The 19381-nt window shown below is 36.9% G+C and overlaps 1 protein-coding gene and 1 long non-coding RNA gene across 2 annotated transcripts in view; both read right to left on the reverse strand.

Moving 5' to 3' along the window:
- Positions 1 to 825: 825 nt before the first annotated feature.
- On the reverse strand, positions 826 to 2683 carry LOC126969962 (uncharacterized). Its single transcript, XR_007730507.1, has 2 exons — positions 2568 to 2683; positions 826 to 1742 (listed from the first exon to the last, which is right to left on the reverse strand). It is a non-coding gene; the product is annotated as an uncharacterized LOC126969962 (long non-coding RNA).
- A 1381-nt stretch (positions 2684 to 4064) lies between these two features.
- LOC126969878 (exportin-2) overlaps positions 4065 to 19381 on the reverse strand; it is a 38704-nt gene continuing 23387 nt past the window's right edge. Inside the window, exons 13-19 of the mRNA XM_050815464.1 lie at positions 18942 to 19033; positions 15358 to 15569; positions 13877 to 13974; positions 12083 to 12250; positions 11090 to 11252; positions 9082 to 9226; positions 4065 to 5981 (exon numbers count right to left, since the gene is read on the reverse strand). Coding sequence (XP_050671421.1) covers positions 5827 to 5981; positions 9082 to 9226; positions 11090 to 11252; positions 12083 to 12250; positions 13877 to 13974; positions 15358 to 15569; positions 18942 to 19033 — 1033 coding nt within the window. The 3' untranslated portion in view covers positions 4065 to 5826. The remainder of the gene's footprint in view (positions 5982 to 9081; positions 9227 to 11089; positions 11253 to 12082; positions 12251 to 13876; positions 13975 to 15357; positions 15570 to 18941; positions 19034 to 19381) is intronic.

Raw genomic sequence — 19381 nt, forward strand, 5'->3', positions numbered from 1 at the left:
CATGGCATTGCCGAAGCAGTGCAAAAGCCCCAACATCAACCTGAAACCCTTGTTGTACTGAACGCGAAAGGCACTAAGCGTTCTTTGAATATATCTGACCGTATCTGACTGCTCGTATAGATGGTTTGACAATATGCTTTGAAAGGCGTTATCTTTAACCTCACTGCTGCATCGAGCAAACCTGAGAGCCAGCATATTATTCCTCACCGCCAGTGCCCTGCTTACATACTTAAGCATAGTTTACACGGAGCCAACACTGGCTGCCAATAAGACTGGCAGCCAGTGTTGGCTTGGTATTGACCCTGTGTAAACAGTTTTTCAAGCCAAGCCAGCGCTGGCTGCCAACGCTGGCGAGAATAGAGCGCCCGTCTATTTTTCTAGCCAGTGACCTCCGCCCGCATACCCCTCGACCCCCGCGCCAGCATTGCGGACACGTGTAGACGCATCTCGCCAGTCACTGGCGAACGTGTGTGTACTTTGTTGTTTTGTTTGGAATTTCTGCGACAAAATTCAATGAAGAGGATACTTTAAAATTCGTACAACTTTATAGAGAGCACGAATGCTTGTGGGATAAGCGTTGCGATGCATATAAAAATAAAGAAATGCGCGCTTCGGCACTAGAACAACTTCGTGTAGGAATGAATATAGAAGCACTGACTATCGATGAAGTTAAATCAAAAATCAAAAGTATTCGAAATACGTACTACTTGGAACTCGACAAAATCGAAAAATCTACAAGATTCTATAAATCTATTCGATCTACAAGGGTGATGAATATGATTCGTTTGTAAAGCCGGTTTCTATTAGGACAAAAACCATAGTAAGTAAAATCACATTATTATTTATTTTAAACGAAAATTACATTTAAGGAAAATTATAAAGCCACTTAAAGACACACGCATAGGTACTACAACAAAAGAAGCTCGTGTAGGTATTTGTCCGTTGTCCGTTTCAATGTAGATTTTCAAAGTGGATTGTTAATGTATGCTATTTAATTGCCAAGGAACTCTTCCTTCGTTATTAAACATATTTTTTAAAACTTCTCTTTTCTCTCTTGCTATTTCTGCTGAATGATTGGTACCTTGATTGCCAATAATCTGTAGGGCATGTATTTGGCTCCTCCATGAACCGGGCAGAATATTTCCCTGTTCATCTTCCCTATCAACACAAGTAGCGGTGATGTATGACTGTCATTTCTTTCGTAGCCAATTATGAAGGGCACAACAAGCACAAACGATTGCATCTACTGTTTCCAAGTTAGTTAATATTGGCTTTTCTAATACCCGAAATCTACTAACTAAGATTCCAAATACATTTTCGATTATGCGTCTTGCCCGAGATAACCTGTAGTTAAAAACTTTTTCTTCTGTACTGAGGTTTACACCTGGATACGGCTTCATTAAATAAGTCTTTAGTGGAAATGCCGCATCTCCCACGATGACTCCGTTGTCAGGTAATAAGTTATTTTCCAGGTCTTGGTATATAGAACAATTTTTAAAAACTCCTCCATCAGATGCGCTACCACACGCGCCGACATCTATGTACGAAAAACAGTAGTCGTGATCAGCAATAGCTAACAATACGACGCTGCTTGTTTTTTTATAATTAAAGTATAAACTTCCACTTTTAGGAGGAGCTTTAATTGTCACATGTTTTTCGTCTATACAACCATAACATAAGGGGAAATTCCATCGTGTTTTAAATCCCCTTTCGATGTTTTTCCATTCTTCTGCGTTTGGTACCTGTAAAAAAGGGTAGTAATAAAAGCGGCCTATTTAATACCATTTTTAGTCATCAAAAAAAAATCTATAACATTACAATTACATTAATTTGTTTTGTATAATTACAGGACAACATGAATACCCCAAATAGCAATGAATCAGGATCATCGAATAGCAATGAACCAAGACCATCGTTGGTTCCACGCTCTGAAATGGGTTAGAAGTTAAAAATGAGTCTGCAGAAGAGACACCACGATTTACCCCACCCACAAAACCTAAGCGGGGCAAGTTATCACAAATATCTAACATGATAAATGACTTAAGGGAAATTAACGATAACACACAATACGAAGAAACAGATCTAGATCTATTTGGAAAAAGCGTCTCGGCACAAATTAAAAAATTGACAGAGGAACAGGCAGTCATTGCTAAGGAAAAGATACAGAGTATATTGACTCAATGCATGCTCATAGATATACGAGCCAAGAATGCGTATCAAATGCAACGATCGGTTCAGCAATTGCAAAATACGCTACCTACTAATTGGAATTCTACACAAGTTCTTCCGAGCTACACAGTACCCCAATACTCTCTGGCAACACCTACAATCTGTCCTCCTCCAGATCCCAGTCCATCGACAAGCTCTTCTTCGTGTTCCCAGTATACTACTGATGTCTTATCCCCAGAAACTCCATATAATTATGTCAGTTATGACGAAAGTGTAGACAACAGTGATGCCATTCAACAAGCATTCAATAACGCTTAAATCACATTGTCATGTTTGTTGTATTTTGTAATAATGTGTGCCTTATTATTTCAATTTTAAGTAAATAAATAAACACTTACCTTAATATACTGTTTTAATACTTCATAAATTGTTCGACAAACTTCTGGTATGAATTGTGATATAGATGGTTTAGAAACACGGTAAAAATGACTCAAGCTTCGATAACTCATTCCTGTTGCTAAGAACGATATCATCTCTCATCAGAGTGTCTTGGCGCTGAATCGAGCTAGCGAGTAACCCGCAACGCTAACCTGTACTCAGAAGGATCTTCTAATCTTAGTTGTTTCAGCAACAAGGCAGAAGCTCCAGTTACAGGTCTATCGCTTAACCATTTTCTTATCCAAAGTCGTTTCGCTCCCTTGTTTTCTAATATATCAATCAACTCTTCTCTTAATAGTGCAGAGATGTTTTTAAACATTTCTTTTTCAACAGCCTTTGCCGCGTATCCATTATTTTTTTAAAACGTGTGCACACCCGAAGAAAATATCCGTAAATGTATGGCCTCGTCTAAACAACAAGGGCCAGGCCAACGCTTGTCTGCAGACTGGCGCCAGCATTACTGGCTCCGTGTAAATTATGCTTTACCCCTTAATACACACATAAATAAAGTAAAACAAAAAAATTGATAAAAACAGTTTATTACAAAATTGAACAATATACATAATCACAAGTCTGTTAATTCCAAAAACAATATATTTAGTACATCATGCATCTCACAGTGAAACTAAAGTACAGAATGCTAAGTTATTCTAAGTTTTGGATTTGAAAAACCTGAATATATCAATCAAAGAAATATGATTTGTGTTATCATTATCACATACAATGTATTAACCACCAGAGATAAAATACGTAATATTAATGTCAACTCTAGTGACGTACGATAAACAACTACTTACAATCACTCTCAATATTGTCTGAAGCAAAACTCTGCTTATTTATTAGGCAGAGGTTTTATTCAGTTGTGTTTCGACCGCGCTTTGAATATAACGCCACACAATGAAAAAGTGTTCAGTTAAAAACTGTCCAAATAATAGCATATCCAAAATTAAATACAGATTAACTTGACGTTTTCAATAATTTGCTTAATAATAACATTTCAATAGCTAACACAAAATGTTCTTGCCTCCTGGTCGTGTCCGTCTCGAGCGTGATACAATATACGATAAACTTTCAACATTACTGCCACGAAAGAAGGTGTTAATTTGAAAGAATGCTTAAATGTTATCATGACATTTTGTGGCGACCTTTAAATAGGCGATGGAGAGTCTACTTGTTTAAGTCAATGGTCAACTCAGACGAAACTACTTTTAATATAATTTATAGGTGGATAGACAGTCTAGTTTAAATTATGTGAGAAAGTAACGGATTGATTAGTTTCTATATAGAGATCTATATAGATTCGATAGGTGAAAAAAGTTTATAAAGGGGATAGAGTTATATAATGGTGAATATACAATGAAATATCTCATTTCACAAAATATAGGAATCAGTTATAGTCTATTATTACAAATTATAACGCAAAACCACTAAAAAGATAAATTTTGAATGTGTATTTAATTCCATAAATATTAATAAATGCCTGTAATCATATGTTGTTAATGATTTCAGAAACTAATATTAATTTGATGGTTTTAGGGCACAAACACTCATTTAATGATGTTGCCAGCAACAAACATACATAATCATTAACCAATTACACACAATTTCAAATGACAATAGGAAATATGCATATTATATTTTAATAATTGTAATGTAATTGTAATGGCTAAATAGGAGATACTTTAAGCTATGGTAAGACCAAATTTGTACCACCCTATTTAATGGCAAATAAATGAATATGAATAATAATTAAAAATATATTCAACTATTTTATGAAAAAACGCAATCAATTCGGATATTTTAACACCTGCCATTTTGTCGTCATGTACTATGACGTCATAGGCAGTTCGTAAAAACAAGCAAACTAGTAGAGATGATAAGTTGAAACTGACATTTGTCGCCATACTTTTATATCATATTCACTGTGACCAACAGCTTTTCAAATATTTGAATTTCCCTGGATTATATTATAAAACGTATTTGTTTAAAGTTAATTTTGTGTTCAAGAAAATAATTTAACATATTTATACAATTATAATTCTAATGTTATTATTATAAACATATTTGACTATAATTTATATCATATGCATATATCCTATTGAGAACAAGAGAATTACAACAATTATTAAAACAATTGATACAGTTAGGTACTGTTGTTAATATTAAGAATCCATTAAATAGATTATTATTAACAACACTTCTTAAACCTACTATTAATACAAATACATCAAGTAAACAAAAACAATAACAGATTCAAATTATCATCGACCCTAATCGAAATTCCGTAATTGTAATCAATGTAAGTGATCAGTTTGAAGATCCTAAACTATTTTTAATCATAAATCTTTAAAAACTAGAGTAGCTGAATATTTAGCAAATTGTTTTTTTTTTTTTAGAAAACTATGATCTTTCTTCTTCTTGGAACTTTTTACTTTGACTAAAAAGAATGCTACTTTAACATCATGTTATATTTTAATATCAGTCTCAGACCTAAATGAGAATATTTAATTTATGTAGTTTATCTGATTCCTTTTAACACAGTGGATGAATTGTCATAGAACTGTCAGTGTGAAAAGCAATGAATAAACTTACAAAATATATTATTGATCTAAAAACAAATTTTGAAATTTGGATAAATAATTTATAAAATTATGAAAAGCAAACTGGTGAGGGACCTGGAGTGAAATGAAAAACTTGAAATTTAAATCAAGACTGACAAGTGCTTTTATATGCAGCCCTGCCATAGTGTGCAAGCATTGTTATTTCGGTTGGAAGAGTGCCATAGCTAGAGAACTTACTGGGCCAATGAAGTTTTAACATCTTCAAAGTGAGCGCAATTGTGATGCCAGTCAGAATTCTCGGATTTAACCAGAAAATCTTGAGCAACAAGTAATGGGCAGGGCTTTCACTTACCCATCAGGTTACTGACTTGCTTTTTGTGTTACTTGACAATAATAAATATCTAATAGTTTTGTACACCATCAACAGTGATAGATGAGTACTAATGAAACATTCACACTTTACCAGTCTGTAGTAGATTAACACAGTCAGCTAGGCACGGCTTCACATTGGGTTTGTCACTGTGTGCACACCAACAAACATACAATTCAATACTAAGTCACAACCGGCACTACCCACACACATTATATCAACGATCATGCACATGAAACACTAAGTCCACAGTGGCCCGGTCAGCGGGCTCACACACTCAGTCGCTGGCTAACACAACTGCACGCTGTAGGCGGCCAGGTACGAGTGTAGTGCGGTGCGGTGCGGCTCGTCCAACGCGACCACTCGCGGAGGAAGCAGGCCAGGTGACGCCCGCGACACCGCCGCAAGACTCTCCACCAAGTACCGCTTGGGGTCGGTTACACCTGCAACAAAAATAAAAAAATAATAATGAGACACATGTCGTGGTTAATTAATGAAATGAAATATATTTATTGCGTCGAATAGAGTATACATATTTACTTAAATTTATTGTAGTGTCGGCTAATTTAAATAAGCATGCAAGTTTTTTCAAACTTTATTTGTGTATTAATCCTAGAAGTGAGGGTTATTACTTAAAAACATAAGTAAATAAATTGTTTAGATTTACAAGAGCGACCTCAAGTCAATTTCCTAATATGCAAATATTGGGATTAAGCAGGTTATCAACTGTAAAGTAGATCCTGTAGATGAAGCCACAACCTGAGAGTTGTACAAAGCATACAAGATTTTATGACGATACGTCACTGGAACGGTTAGCTCAGTCGTGGGTTCGAGACCGCATCGTTCATAAAATTTTGTTTTTCAAACTTTATTTGTGTATATTTACAAAAGTATACTTAAAATTTAAAAAATCCTTAACACTATAAAAAAAATAGGCGATAAACCATTTTAACAGGAGTCCTGTAAATCGCTTCTGTGGTAAGTTTTTTATTTCTAGAGGTAGATGATTAAACATTTTTATACATTGCGTAGCTACTATTTAGGTATAATGTTGTTCTGAGACAGTGGCCATAAACCAGTCAGGTAATCAATAATTAAGTTACTTGCTTTCGCGCGCCCGAAAGCATCTGTGTTTCCTTGGGACGCGACTATCATTGGCGCGCGTGATGCACAGCAAAGATGATGTAAATACTACATAATAAGAAACGAAACTGCCTAAGTAAAAATTAAAATTTAGTTTAGTATGAAACTTGCAGTAAAATTTGATATAAGTTTGAAATAGTCATTACAATATGGCGACGAAGTATAAATTCAGGTTATGCTTGGAAGCCAACAGTTGCTTAAATTGTAATGGATTTTGGCTATCTCCACTAAACTCAACGACCACTCTTCTCAATCAAATAGAGTATTTTACAATGGCTGTAATATGAAACATAACTAATTAGTTTGCTGTAATAAGCTACAGCATCCAATATATGAATCCTGTTTAAATAATAAAAATCATTTAATGAAAGGTAATAAAGAAGTAAATTTATAAATATAAATTATCGTTTATTGGATGCATCAACTTGGATTACAGCTTGAACACATTGTTTTTGTAAGGATGTTTTGTCAACATGATGGTCGTGATTACTGTCACACTTAGTAATTGCATCCAACAAATACAATGATTAATTAATTGTAACAGGTCGACCTGATACCACAAAATGTGTATGTGATCTCCACAGCCCACACTGTCCTATGACAACAGAGGAATGCCAAGCACGTTGCCGACTTTATAGATGTTGAATATACGTTCATTTGAATGCGAGACGTGGTGGGCGAGGAATGGACTGGAGGCTGTGTGGTCTGAAAGTCCACAGACAAATATGCTCATAAATATACTTGCTTTCACAACAACTTATTTAACTGTACTTGTATGCCAATTGAAAATGTAAAAAGTTGTATTTATTTAGGAATAAAATTAGATAATAATTTTTCATGGTCTGCGAATGTCGATTATCTTTGTGAGAAATAGAATACTCCTAGGCAAATTTAACCACCTTAGTTTTAAAGTTCCTCTAAGCACATTAAAATGCCTTTATATATCGATGGTAGATTCCTTTATGAGTCATGCTCTTGATTGCTATGGATTAACTTTTAAAACAAACATAAACAAATTAGAATTGTTTCAGATAAGATTTTTAAAACTACTTGTAGACAATAAAACAAAAGAGAAATGTAAAGATAACTATAAAAAATTACTTAAAGTACGTGGAATACTACCAATTACCTTTAAAATTTAATATTTACTTGCCGTATCACTGTAGCAATCAAGAGCGTAGTCCAACCCTGGTATGTCATGCTCACCAGACAAGGTCTACATCTGATGGTAAATATGAAGTACCTAGAGTTAATAATTATTACGGAGATAAAACATTAAAAAAGAGAATCCCATATATATTAAATAGTTTACCAGCAGATATAAGACACGAACCTAATAAAATAAAGTTGATATGAATATGATAGATGATTTCAAAAAGATTGCTGGACCAACGAATGGAGAAGAACAACTTACGACAGGAAAATGTGGAAAGATCTGGACGAGGCCTAAGCGAGCAATGATTAACATACGATATAGTATATTATATAAGTTGAAATATATATATAATCATTTAGTATATTCAGTTGTAGCATAAGTTAAAAATGAACCTTTTAGTTTGCTTTTTTTTTATGGAATATGAGGACAAACGAGCGTACGGGTCACCTGGTGTTAAGTGATCACCGCCGCCCACATTCTCTTGCAACACCAGAGGAATCACAAGAGCGTTGCCGGCCTTTAAGGAAGGTGTACGCGCTTTTTTTGAAGGTACCCATGTCGTATCGTCCCGGAAACACCGCACAAGGAAGCTCATTCCACAGCTTTGTAGTACGTGGAAGAAAGCTCCTTGAAAACCGCACTGTGGAGGACCGCCACACATCCAGATGATATCCTAACTTCTGGCGTGTCGTGCGAAGGTGGAGTTCGGCGACAGGAATCAGGTGAAACAGCTCTACGGAATACTCCCCGTAATAAATGCGGTAGAAGAGACACAATGAATCGACGTCTCTATGCAACGCCAAATGATCCAGCCGTTCACAGAGCACTGAGTCCCCGACAATTCGAGCTGCTCTACGTTGCATGCGGTCAAATGGATCGAGCTGATACTGGGGTGCGCCAGACCAGAGATGACAGCAATACTCCATGTGTGGCCGGACCTGCGCTTTGTAGAGCGATAGAATGTGGGCCGGCTTGAAGTATTGCCGTGCTCTATTAATGACGCCCAGCTTCTTCGAAGCCAATTTGGCTTTACCCTCCAGATGGCCACGGAATTGGCAATTGCAATTGCTTGCAATAAAAGCTTCATTCATTCATTCAGAGGGCATGGATGCACAGATATTGGTAACAAGTGTTGTTATATAGCAGAGTTTGACAGCTCAGTCGTTAAATAAATTGACCACATCTTTGGGCGCGCCAAAGATGTTATCTCTTCAAAAAGTAAGTGAAAAAGAGAGTATACTGACTGGCGAGCGGGTCGGCGTTCAGTCCTTTAGCGCAGGTGAGTTGGGTGTACTGCGCCTGGTAGCCAGGCGTTTCGTCCACCTCGATGAAGTGGTCCTCCGGGAGGCTGGACTCGTCAGGTGGCAGCTCGAACAAAGCGATCAGAGCCTGCAAGATATTCATATACTCATGTTAATTGCCTCCCATATTGGCTAAAAATTATAAATGCGACTTTGTAATTTCTAAACGCGATAGTTACACATTTAAAGGATCAAAACGCATGTTGTAGTAACTGTTTTAACATCACATTACATGTATTTGCATCTGGAGGTTCCCCGAAACCGAGATCTGGAAAGAACTTGAAACGTCGGGTTAACTAAAATAAAAATGTAACTTTTACGCGAAAATCTAATGAAAAAACAGTTACAATTACACGCGTTTTAATCCATTAAAAGTGTTTTATTTAAATGCTACTTTGGTAAAAAGTTTGTGAACCAAGAGGATGTAAGTACTGCGTTATAAGAGGCGGAACTGCCTAGGCAAAAATTGAAATTTAGTTTACTATCAAACGTGCAACGTCATTTGACATAACTTTGAAATAGTAATTACAATATGGCGACTAAGTTTAAAAGCGAATAGTTACTTAAAACGTAGTGGAGTTATATATTTATAGCTGTCATCTGTCAATGTATCAATGTTTGCAAGTCTCATACAATCGCTTTTTAGGGTTCCGTAGCCAAATGGCAAAAAACGGAACCCTTACGCATTCGTCATGTCTGTCTGTCCGTCCGTATGCTACAGCCACTTTTTTCCGGAACTATAAGAACTATACTGTTGAAACTTGGTAAGTAGATGTATTCTATGAACCGCATTAAGATTTTTACACAAAAATAGAAAAAAAAAAACAATATTTTGTTGGTATACATACTTAGAACTGAACTTCAATTTTTTTTTCAAACCCATACGTGTGGGGATATATCTACGGATAGGTCTTCAAAAATGATATAGAGGTTTCTAATTATTTTTCTAAACTGAATAGTTTGCGGGACAGACACTTCCAAATTGGTAAAATGGGTGTCCCCTCTGTAACTTCTCAAATAAGAGAATGATAAAACTAAAAAATATATATGATGTAAATTAACATGTAAACTTCCACAGAAAATTGGTTTAAACGAGATCTAGTAAGTAGTTTTGATTTAATACGTCATAAATAGCAAATCGCAATTTACCTTTCATTCAATCAACTCAAATATAAAATAAATAAAAAAAAACATTTAATTGGGCTCGCATACAAATAAATAAAAAAAGCCTTTTATTTCTGGCATTATAAAAAGTAAAAATTACAGACATATTTTCTTAGATTATTTATATTTAGATTCTAGGTGGTATAGTAATAAATCTAAATCTTAATTAAATTACTTGAAAATATAAATTATATAATACTAGTGGACCAGACAGACGTTGTTCTGTACACACGTCTTAAATTTGAAACAACAGCCGAAGGGAGGAGTTCACTAACATACACATGAGCAGGAGTATTATATTATATGGACGGGATTGAGAATCTAAACCAATCTCAAATTCACTGGAACACACAAAAAAAATCATCAAAATCGGTCCAGCCGTTTAGGAGGAGTTCAGTTACAACAGACGCGCAAAAGAAATATATATATACTAATATAAGATTTAGAAAAGTACCTATAAATTAATATGCAGGCATGTAAGAACACCTCTTATGTGAGAGTGAATGCCTCCTTCAGAATTTTTTTCTCGGGCTCGTAGTTAGATCTATATCCCATCATTTAGGTACCCTAATTATTATGTTTACTTATGAGTAACTTAATTTAAAAAAATATACTATTATTAAGACCTCGATCAAAGTTACAACGAACTACAAAAAACTTTTAAGTATATTATGTTACTTGCTGTTACGGAACCCTTCAAGGGCGAGTCCGACTCGCACTTGGCCGCTTCTTTCTTAGAGCGTTTCGCTAGGCTGTTTGTGAAGGTGACGAGGTGGTGAAGCCAAACCTGCAAGAGCGGGGTGTAGAAGCGGGCCAGGTCGCCCTGCTGCAGGTGGCGGCAGTCCGCCAGGAGCTTGACGCAGCCCACGGCGGCCGCCTTGCGCTCCAGCGCGCCGCTGACCTTCTGCAGGTCGGGCACCAGGACTCTCTCCAAGTACATGCCGAACATGCTGAAAGTATTAACACCATTCATTTACAATTTTTTGACGTGAAACATTTAATACGGCGGGTTGGACCACCCGCGACGTGCGTGTTAATTTTTGTAAGTGTATTGAACCAATAGATTTTTTTTTGAATATATAAGAATCTTGACTAACATAAGTAACACACATGTAAATAAAACAATAATAAAGGATTTCAAAAGCGTGAAATTATTACGGAAAACATAAATTCTACAAAGTTAGTGATTCTTCTAAGATACGTCATCACAACTGCGTTCGTCCCTGTGAGCCTTTGTATTAAATCTTGGTTTATTTCTTCGCTACGGCACTCTTCAAACCAAAACACTTGCACTTCTTCTTCTTCATACGGGCGCTTTCCGCAACTCGACGTCATATGCGCCTATTTTACGTGCGAGGCTACTCCAACCAGCCAAGCTCCTCCAAGAAGTCACCCAACTTCTTAACGTCTCAGAAGACTTCACTTGCACTTCAATAATTCTTGCACTTTGCGATATAAAACGGCGCTGCTGTGGTGCACGCCTAGCCGAGGACCCGTGGAAGAAAGCCTCCCACTAGTGATATCCGTAAAATTAACATTTAAAACTTGCATGGCGGCCATCTTGGTTTTGTCGTTACAGCGCCACTAGCAGAATCTTATTAAAATAGAATTTCCCTTGGTTTCTCTTCGAGTACGGAACCATAAAGATTGGGAATTTACTTGAATCAATTCTCTCTACACGATAAAATTACCTAAAGCAGTAGTAATATATGAGAAGTTCAAAAAACGCAGTAGTGGCTAATACTTTAAGCTAAATTGTAAGATCAAAGCCGTTAATTACCCAGGCTGAATGGAATCAACGATGTCCACGAGCGTGTCAGCTCCGAAGTGGGCCGCGAAGAATCCCAGGAAGGCGATCAAACCGCGAACATACTTTGTAGTCTTCGATGAGGAGAGTCGTTGAAACAGCAACGTCATAATCTGCTTCGTATACTGTTGCATGTCGGAACTGTAAGAAAGGCCAGGTATTAATGGTGTACAAGCTAAAATAATATTTATGATAATAAAGGGCATTGATTCCTTTAAGAATTATTTTTGATGTCATTTCTAATACACTAGATACTACTACCGCTTCGGAAACAAATGGCGTTCTGAGAGCGAAGAAGCGGCGCAAGAAACTCTCCCAGGATTCTTTTTTTTTGCGCTCTTTAATATATTGTCATAAATATCTATTCTCCTCACAACACAGATCTACATTAATGCAATTAAATAATTGTTACATTTTTAATAGAATGACATGGTCTTGGCATAACCGTTTCAAGCCAGTACAGAGTAAAAAAAAACAAATAAAGTTTAGTTAAGTACAATAAATAATTTAACAAACTAAAAGTTTACTAGCAAATATTGTGTGGTTTAGTAGGAATACTATAGAATAAAGAGTAATAATAAAAGAAGATTAAATGAGTTATACCTGTAGTGTACTGACATCTAGTCTTAACAGAGTATGTGTTAACTATCATTGTCACTGTCACGACATCGACAGTGACATTAACCGTGTGACATTGAGTGCTACATAAGGAATGCAAAGTACAGCGGAAACTCCATAGAGAGTGCCGCTTGCGCCTCTCTCTCCCCAAGAGAAGGTCGCCTTCGATGTAGGCTTAGAGGGCACCTGCCCAAAGCCAACTGCAGGTGGTGTTTAGTGGGTAGGCACCTAGGTTTTCACGTGAGTCCCACATAAGACTTAGGCTGCGTTGGTATGCATGAGCATTCACCACCTCCCTCCCGTCGTTATTCCGGGGGGGTAGCCCTTTCCCTTGTTTGGGCGCAAAAAAAAAAGTGTCCGGGTGTTTAAAGATTAGTTGTTTCATTCGTGAGCAAAGGATGAACATTACAATACCTTTTAAAGAAATAGCTACAATAGATGCTTATAAGGTTAATTTTAAATCGTACACAGATCCTAACCCCGCCGGACCAATAATAGGTACATTTATAGTAAAGTTGTTGACGGACAATACTCGTGCCTACTCAGCGCGCACGAATCAGACATCGGGCGTCATATACACGCTACTCAGCTATTTACTGGTAACAGTTGAGGAACAATCTGGTAGGGCTACAACTACCATACAACTCGTAAGATGAGAAACAATTAACTACTTTTATGATAATAAGGGGCGAGACGAGCAGTACGTTCAGCTGATGGTTATTGATACGCCCTGCCTATTACAACGCAGTGCCACTCAGGATTCTTGAAAAACCCACATTTTCACTAGCTACGGCGCCCTTCAGACCGAAACACAGTAATGCTTATACATTACTGCTTCACGGCAGAAATAGGCACCGTTGTGGTACCCATAATCTAGCCGGCAAAGATGCCTCCCACTGTTACTTTTTAAGTACCTTACTACATATTTACGATTTAGCTATGACTTAAATAGAAGCTGCACGTTCGTTGTGAGATCTCCAAATCGAAATGCTACGTGGCTTTATTTTATGTTATTTACTAAACATTCCAAGCAACAATAAAATACTTGAAAAAATTGTTCCCAATCATAAAATTGCAAAAAAAAATTAACTTAATTTTAAGAATTAAACTTTGTATTATATTAGCAGTGTTAAACAAAACAATTCTTACTTTCCAAACTTGTACAATAAAGACTGCACCAGGTAGAAACCTTCATGGTCATTTGTCTTTGAAGCGATCAACTTTTGAAATACTCCCAACATTGCAGTCTGAAAACAAAAAATAATAATTAATTTCAATCATAGCAAAATTTAGGATCATCTATAATTATCAATTATAGTTATTCTTTATATTAGTCACCATCTGACTGAGAATGAGGCTTGACGGCCGTTTTCAATAACCTATCTATCCTTAGTTCAACTTACTAGAGGTAGAAAAATCTATCATTTTACGCTTTCTTACATTTCAATAACCTATCGACAGATAACATTGGACTACAACTAATAATATAACTATATTGGACATAACTATGGATAGATCAGATCTTGTCTATAAACGGTGATAGCAATAATAATATCCGTAACTAGAGATACGTTATTGAAAACGGCCGTAAGTCGGTCATAAATCTTACTATCATAAATTATTAATTTTAACATAACCTATGTACGGTGTTATGGTTGGCGTACAGATTAATTTATGTATGGTTCATAAAATAAACGAGACTTAAGAACAATTGTTTTACTGAACTAAGTCTACAATGGTAAATGGTTATGAGCACACGTGAACCGATTGATGCCCGAACGTGAACTGGGGGAAAATGTGGAAACATGGCATGCGTCAGCTCAACCGCTGACAGAACAGAACAGACTAAAACCGTGTTGTTATTTTAACATCCTCCGAGATATGACTAAATCACTGTTTTTATCATATCCCTTAGCTTTTACATCCTAAGTTCTTCTAGTCGCGTCACTTATTGTCATTTCACGGATTCCAGGGTGAATTTGATCAAGTCACTAGATTTGTTTAGAGAAATGATAAAATCGTGTTGTTCTTCAAACATACTCCATGATTTGATCAGATCACTTAGGGAATTGAGCAAATCTCTGCTATTGTCATTTCCCTGCGACATATAAACCAAAATCGAAAGTGCCGTACGGCACACTACCGCCCTGACCAAGTTCTGACCCTCATTTTGTTAATAAGATGGTTTATTATGCATGGTCTTATAGCTTGTTTCAATAGTTTTTTTATACATTCTCTCATATCATCCCAAGTATATGCAATCTATTAATATACGTAAAATAATACCCATTGACAGCAAAAATCGCGCTGATCTATGGCACACCGCGGCGCGGGTGCACTTTCCGATAACGGGCAAGGTTAAGGGCGAAACATGCAATCCGTCCTTCACTACACTTTAATCTATATATATATAAGAGATTTCCACGTATATAGTCACTCATCACGATATCTCTGGAACCATTAGAGCTAAAGACTTGAAATTTGGTAGGAATATTCTTTTCACCGAGTAGAGGTCAGCTAAGAGGATTTTCCAAAATTCCATCCGCAAGAGTTTTTTTTATTACGAACAGAACAACGTTCGCCGGGTCAGCTAGTTTGTAGTATATTAGGTTGACGGATGTCCGACTGACCAGCTTGCCCGAGGAGCGCACCAGGTGCTCGCTGGTGGCGATGAAGGCACACAGCAGGCGGACCAGCGGGCGGGTGTTGGCTGGTCGCTCCCACAGCGGCGGCGCCACCAGGCACGGCAGGAGCGCCGCGTACGCAGAGTCGGGGCCGGCTTGCACAGTACCGCGCAGCTCCAGCAGGAGGGATAGCATTTGGAACACGTACGGCATGAACTCTGGAAAATTTAAATAACACATGTCCTAGAAATAGAAAACATACAAACAAAATTGTTAAAACATCTCAACTACAGCGCACAACACAAATACGTGGATGGGCTACCCCGAATGTCGCAGGTTTCATAATATGATATCACTTGAGGACAGGCGCAAGGTTCTGGATCTCTCTTTCCTTCATAACATAATTCATGGTAGGATTCACAGTATAGAGCTAACTGAACTATTCTTACAATTACGAGTGCCGTCAGTTCGCACTAGACACTACAATAGTATTATTATAACTTAATTTAAGTTTTGCGGATTTTGTGATGTTTTAAATAAATAAATAAATGTTGGCTCGGTATTATTCTAAGCCGGGAACGTGAAACAAGTAATAGGAGGCCGCCCGCTTCACAGTTCGCGGTTAGCAAACAGGCGGTTCTCAATCGCAATAAAACATTTATGTCAAATATGCTTAGAAATATAAATTGTATATTTGTTACAAGCTTTTGCCCGCGACTTCATTCACGAGTCAGCAGCGTTTTTTAAAATATTCAGATACTTATTTAACATTTTCATAAACTACATTTTTTGTTTTTCCATCCTTTGTTATAAAACATAATTTCTCCATATTTAAACAACAAACGAATACTTAATATGAAAGCTAGGAGAGAATTGCATTATGCCTGTAGTATAAAGAGAATTATCTATAGCAAGCGCCCTGAATATTTATTTGAAAAATTGTCCTGGAGCGGAAGGTCTAATTAAAAATGTACACGTTTTGCCTCTCAAAACTTATTAAATATACCATACTACAAAACAACAAGATATAGATCCAGTTTCAAATTCGTGGCTTCCCGTATTTGGAATGAATTGCTACCACCTCTTAGAATGATAAAAAATATAAATCAGTTAAAGGGTAAATATAAAATGGCATTGTTAAAAAAACAACAGAAAGCTGAAAATTTTAATTATTGTGTATGGAAAGAACATTTGCAACTCGTTTCATATTATATTTAAACTGACACATTGACACACACTCATATATTCATACAACACATACACTCACACTCACAAATACACTCATAATTTATACAGAGGTTGAAACATTTAGAAAAAATTTAGATCTGCATTGTTATCGTTATTAGTTTGCCCTCTTTACTATGTATCCCACCTTACACCTTAGGGAGATGGGAATGGCTGAAAACCAGCGCTGCATGAAAATATTATTTCAAGCAGCATAAGCTGAGCCTACTCCCTTTTGTCTTAATGTATGTTTGTAATAAGCTGATATTGTGTACTTAAATTAAGTTCAAGGCAATAAATTTTATTATTATTATTATTATTAAATGTACACCTGCAACTTTAAGCGACTGTTCTTGCGCTTTGTTCATTGTTATTGCAAATGAGCTGCTTTCAGGGGAAACTACACTATTAAACTGTAATAACAAATCGGTCAGAATCATCGGGCTACGTGCGATTAATCCATTTACCAGTGGGAGGCTCCTTTGCACAAGATGCTGGTTAATTATGAGTACAACAACGGCGCTAATTTCTGTCGTAAAGCAGTAATGTATTAACTTTACTGCGTTGCGGTCTGAAGGGCGCCGTAGCTAGTGAAATTACTGGGCTTATGCGACTTAACATCTTATGTCTCAAGGTGACGAGCCCAGATGTTCCACTCACTCAAATTTTTGGGCTTTTCAAGAATCCTGAGCGGCACTGCATTGTAACGGGCAATGAGAATCAATCGCCATCAGCTGAACGTCCTGATCGTCTCGTCCCGTATTTTCAATAAAAAAAAAATACAGTTACTATTGTAGCGTTTATAACGTTGCATCGCACTAAAAATTAATAATTTGTAGCCATGCACCATTACAAAGCCGTGCTGCGTTAAGATTTATGATTAACAGGACTGGAAAGTCAACCTCAACTTATGAGAAGGCACTCCTGATAAATCTAAGGAGTTGAGAAACTCTAATAAAGTATGGTGTCACTTATTCAGTGTCCATAACAACATCCCCCTCCATATTTGACATAATATATTATACGTCGGCGCCAAAATTGACAGTTCACACTACCGCTCTCGATTGTCCATATTTATTTGTTGACTAGGATAGACATTTTTTAGAAAACGTAACTTTGTTTCCAGTTCCATACAAACTTTCATCCTCACACAGATCGAAATTTGAAAATCGCTACATTTATTTCTTATCAAGTATATCAATTCAATATCATGGTTTTATCCATGCACACTTTCTTCCCCTATTTGGAATATCTTCAAACCAGTGGGAAATAAAAGGTAGCTAACTGCCTTTCCAAGGTCTAGCTAACTCTGATGTTTATATGATATTCAACCCGACTAATAGATAATTGGAAGTCGGATTAAAAACTGTAGCACACTCGCATCAACTATACGCATGACATTGTTTGACAACTGCGGCTATTGTATCACATTGAATAAAATAAAACAGACTTCCCGCACTAGATTTTTAGATACACCAAAACCGAGTGTGCCGTACGGCACACTATTCCCTCACCAACTTCTGGACCTTATTTTATTTATAAAATGGTTTATTTTACATGGTCTTATAGCTTGTTTCAATAGCTTTCAGATACATTCACTTAAATCATCCTAATTATAAGCAATCTATTAATACACTTAAAATAATATGCATTGACAGAACGCTGCGCGCGCCGCCAGAGTTTCCGGGAACGGAAAGGCTAAGCCCCAATCCAATAACAATCTAATACACTTCTCAAATAATTACCTAAAAATACTCTCGAGGTGTTTTATTTTAATAGAAACTATACAGGAGTACTCATCAGTAATTCCTGGTCATTGCAAAGCAGAATACACTTTTTTTTATAAAATTAAGGGACGAGACGAGCAGGACGTTCAGCTGATGGTAATTGATACCCTCTACCCATTACAATGCAGTGCCACTCAAGATTCTTGAAAAACCCAAAAATTCTGAGCGGGACTACAAATGCGCTCGTCACCTTGAGACTAAAGATTAACCCCCTTATTCATAATGGTCCGCTAACTTTAAACAACCGCTTAGGAGTATTTTTTCTCATTCTGACTTAGGTCAATAGAAGAAGACAGAGTGAGAATTAGGAATGCTTTAAGTTAGCAGACTATTATGAATAAGGGGGTAAGTCTCAGTAATTTTACTAGCTACGGCGCCCTTCAGACCGAAACACAGTAATGCTTACACATTACTGCTTCATGGCGGAAATAGGCACCGTTGTGGTACCCATAATCTAACCGGCAACCTGTGCAAAGAAGCCTCGAACTGGCCTACCATTATTAGCCCACCCTTAGGTATATATTCAATGTATCTCAGAGGCTCGAGTTATATTGAAACTGTTGATAGTATTAAACCAACCTTGAACATCATTTTGAAGAATCTCCTGGAATATCGGGAACAACGCATCTTCGAAGGCTGTTATGGCGTTCGGGTTTGCCTTCACCACCAATCTAAGGATTTATAATACTTTATAAGTTTACATAAATTAGCGAAGATGAAAAGTTCAATACTTAAATAACATAGCATTGCTTAAGTTTACACATGGAATAGCTCGAGAATTGTTTTTATCTTGCAACAACAGAGGAATCACAGGAGCGCTGCCAGCATTTAAGGTGTTTGTTCGCGCGTTTTTGAAGTTACCGATGTCATTTCGTCCCAGATTCACCGGGAAAGGTTGTACAATGGTTATATGTGGAAAAAAGCTGCTGGAAAAGATCTTTGTGGAAGAACGCCACACATCCAGGTTGTGTGGATGTTATTTAAATTTGTAGCATGGTGCATACTGGAATTCGGCTGAA

Source organism: Leptidea sinapis, chromosome 19 (genome assembly GCF_905404315.1).
Source record: "Leptidea sinapis chromosome 19, ilLepSina1.1, whole genome shotgun sequence".
NCBI lineage: Eukaryota > Metazoa > Arthropoda > Insecta > Lepidoptera > Pieridae > Leptidea > Leptidea sinapis.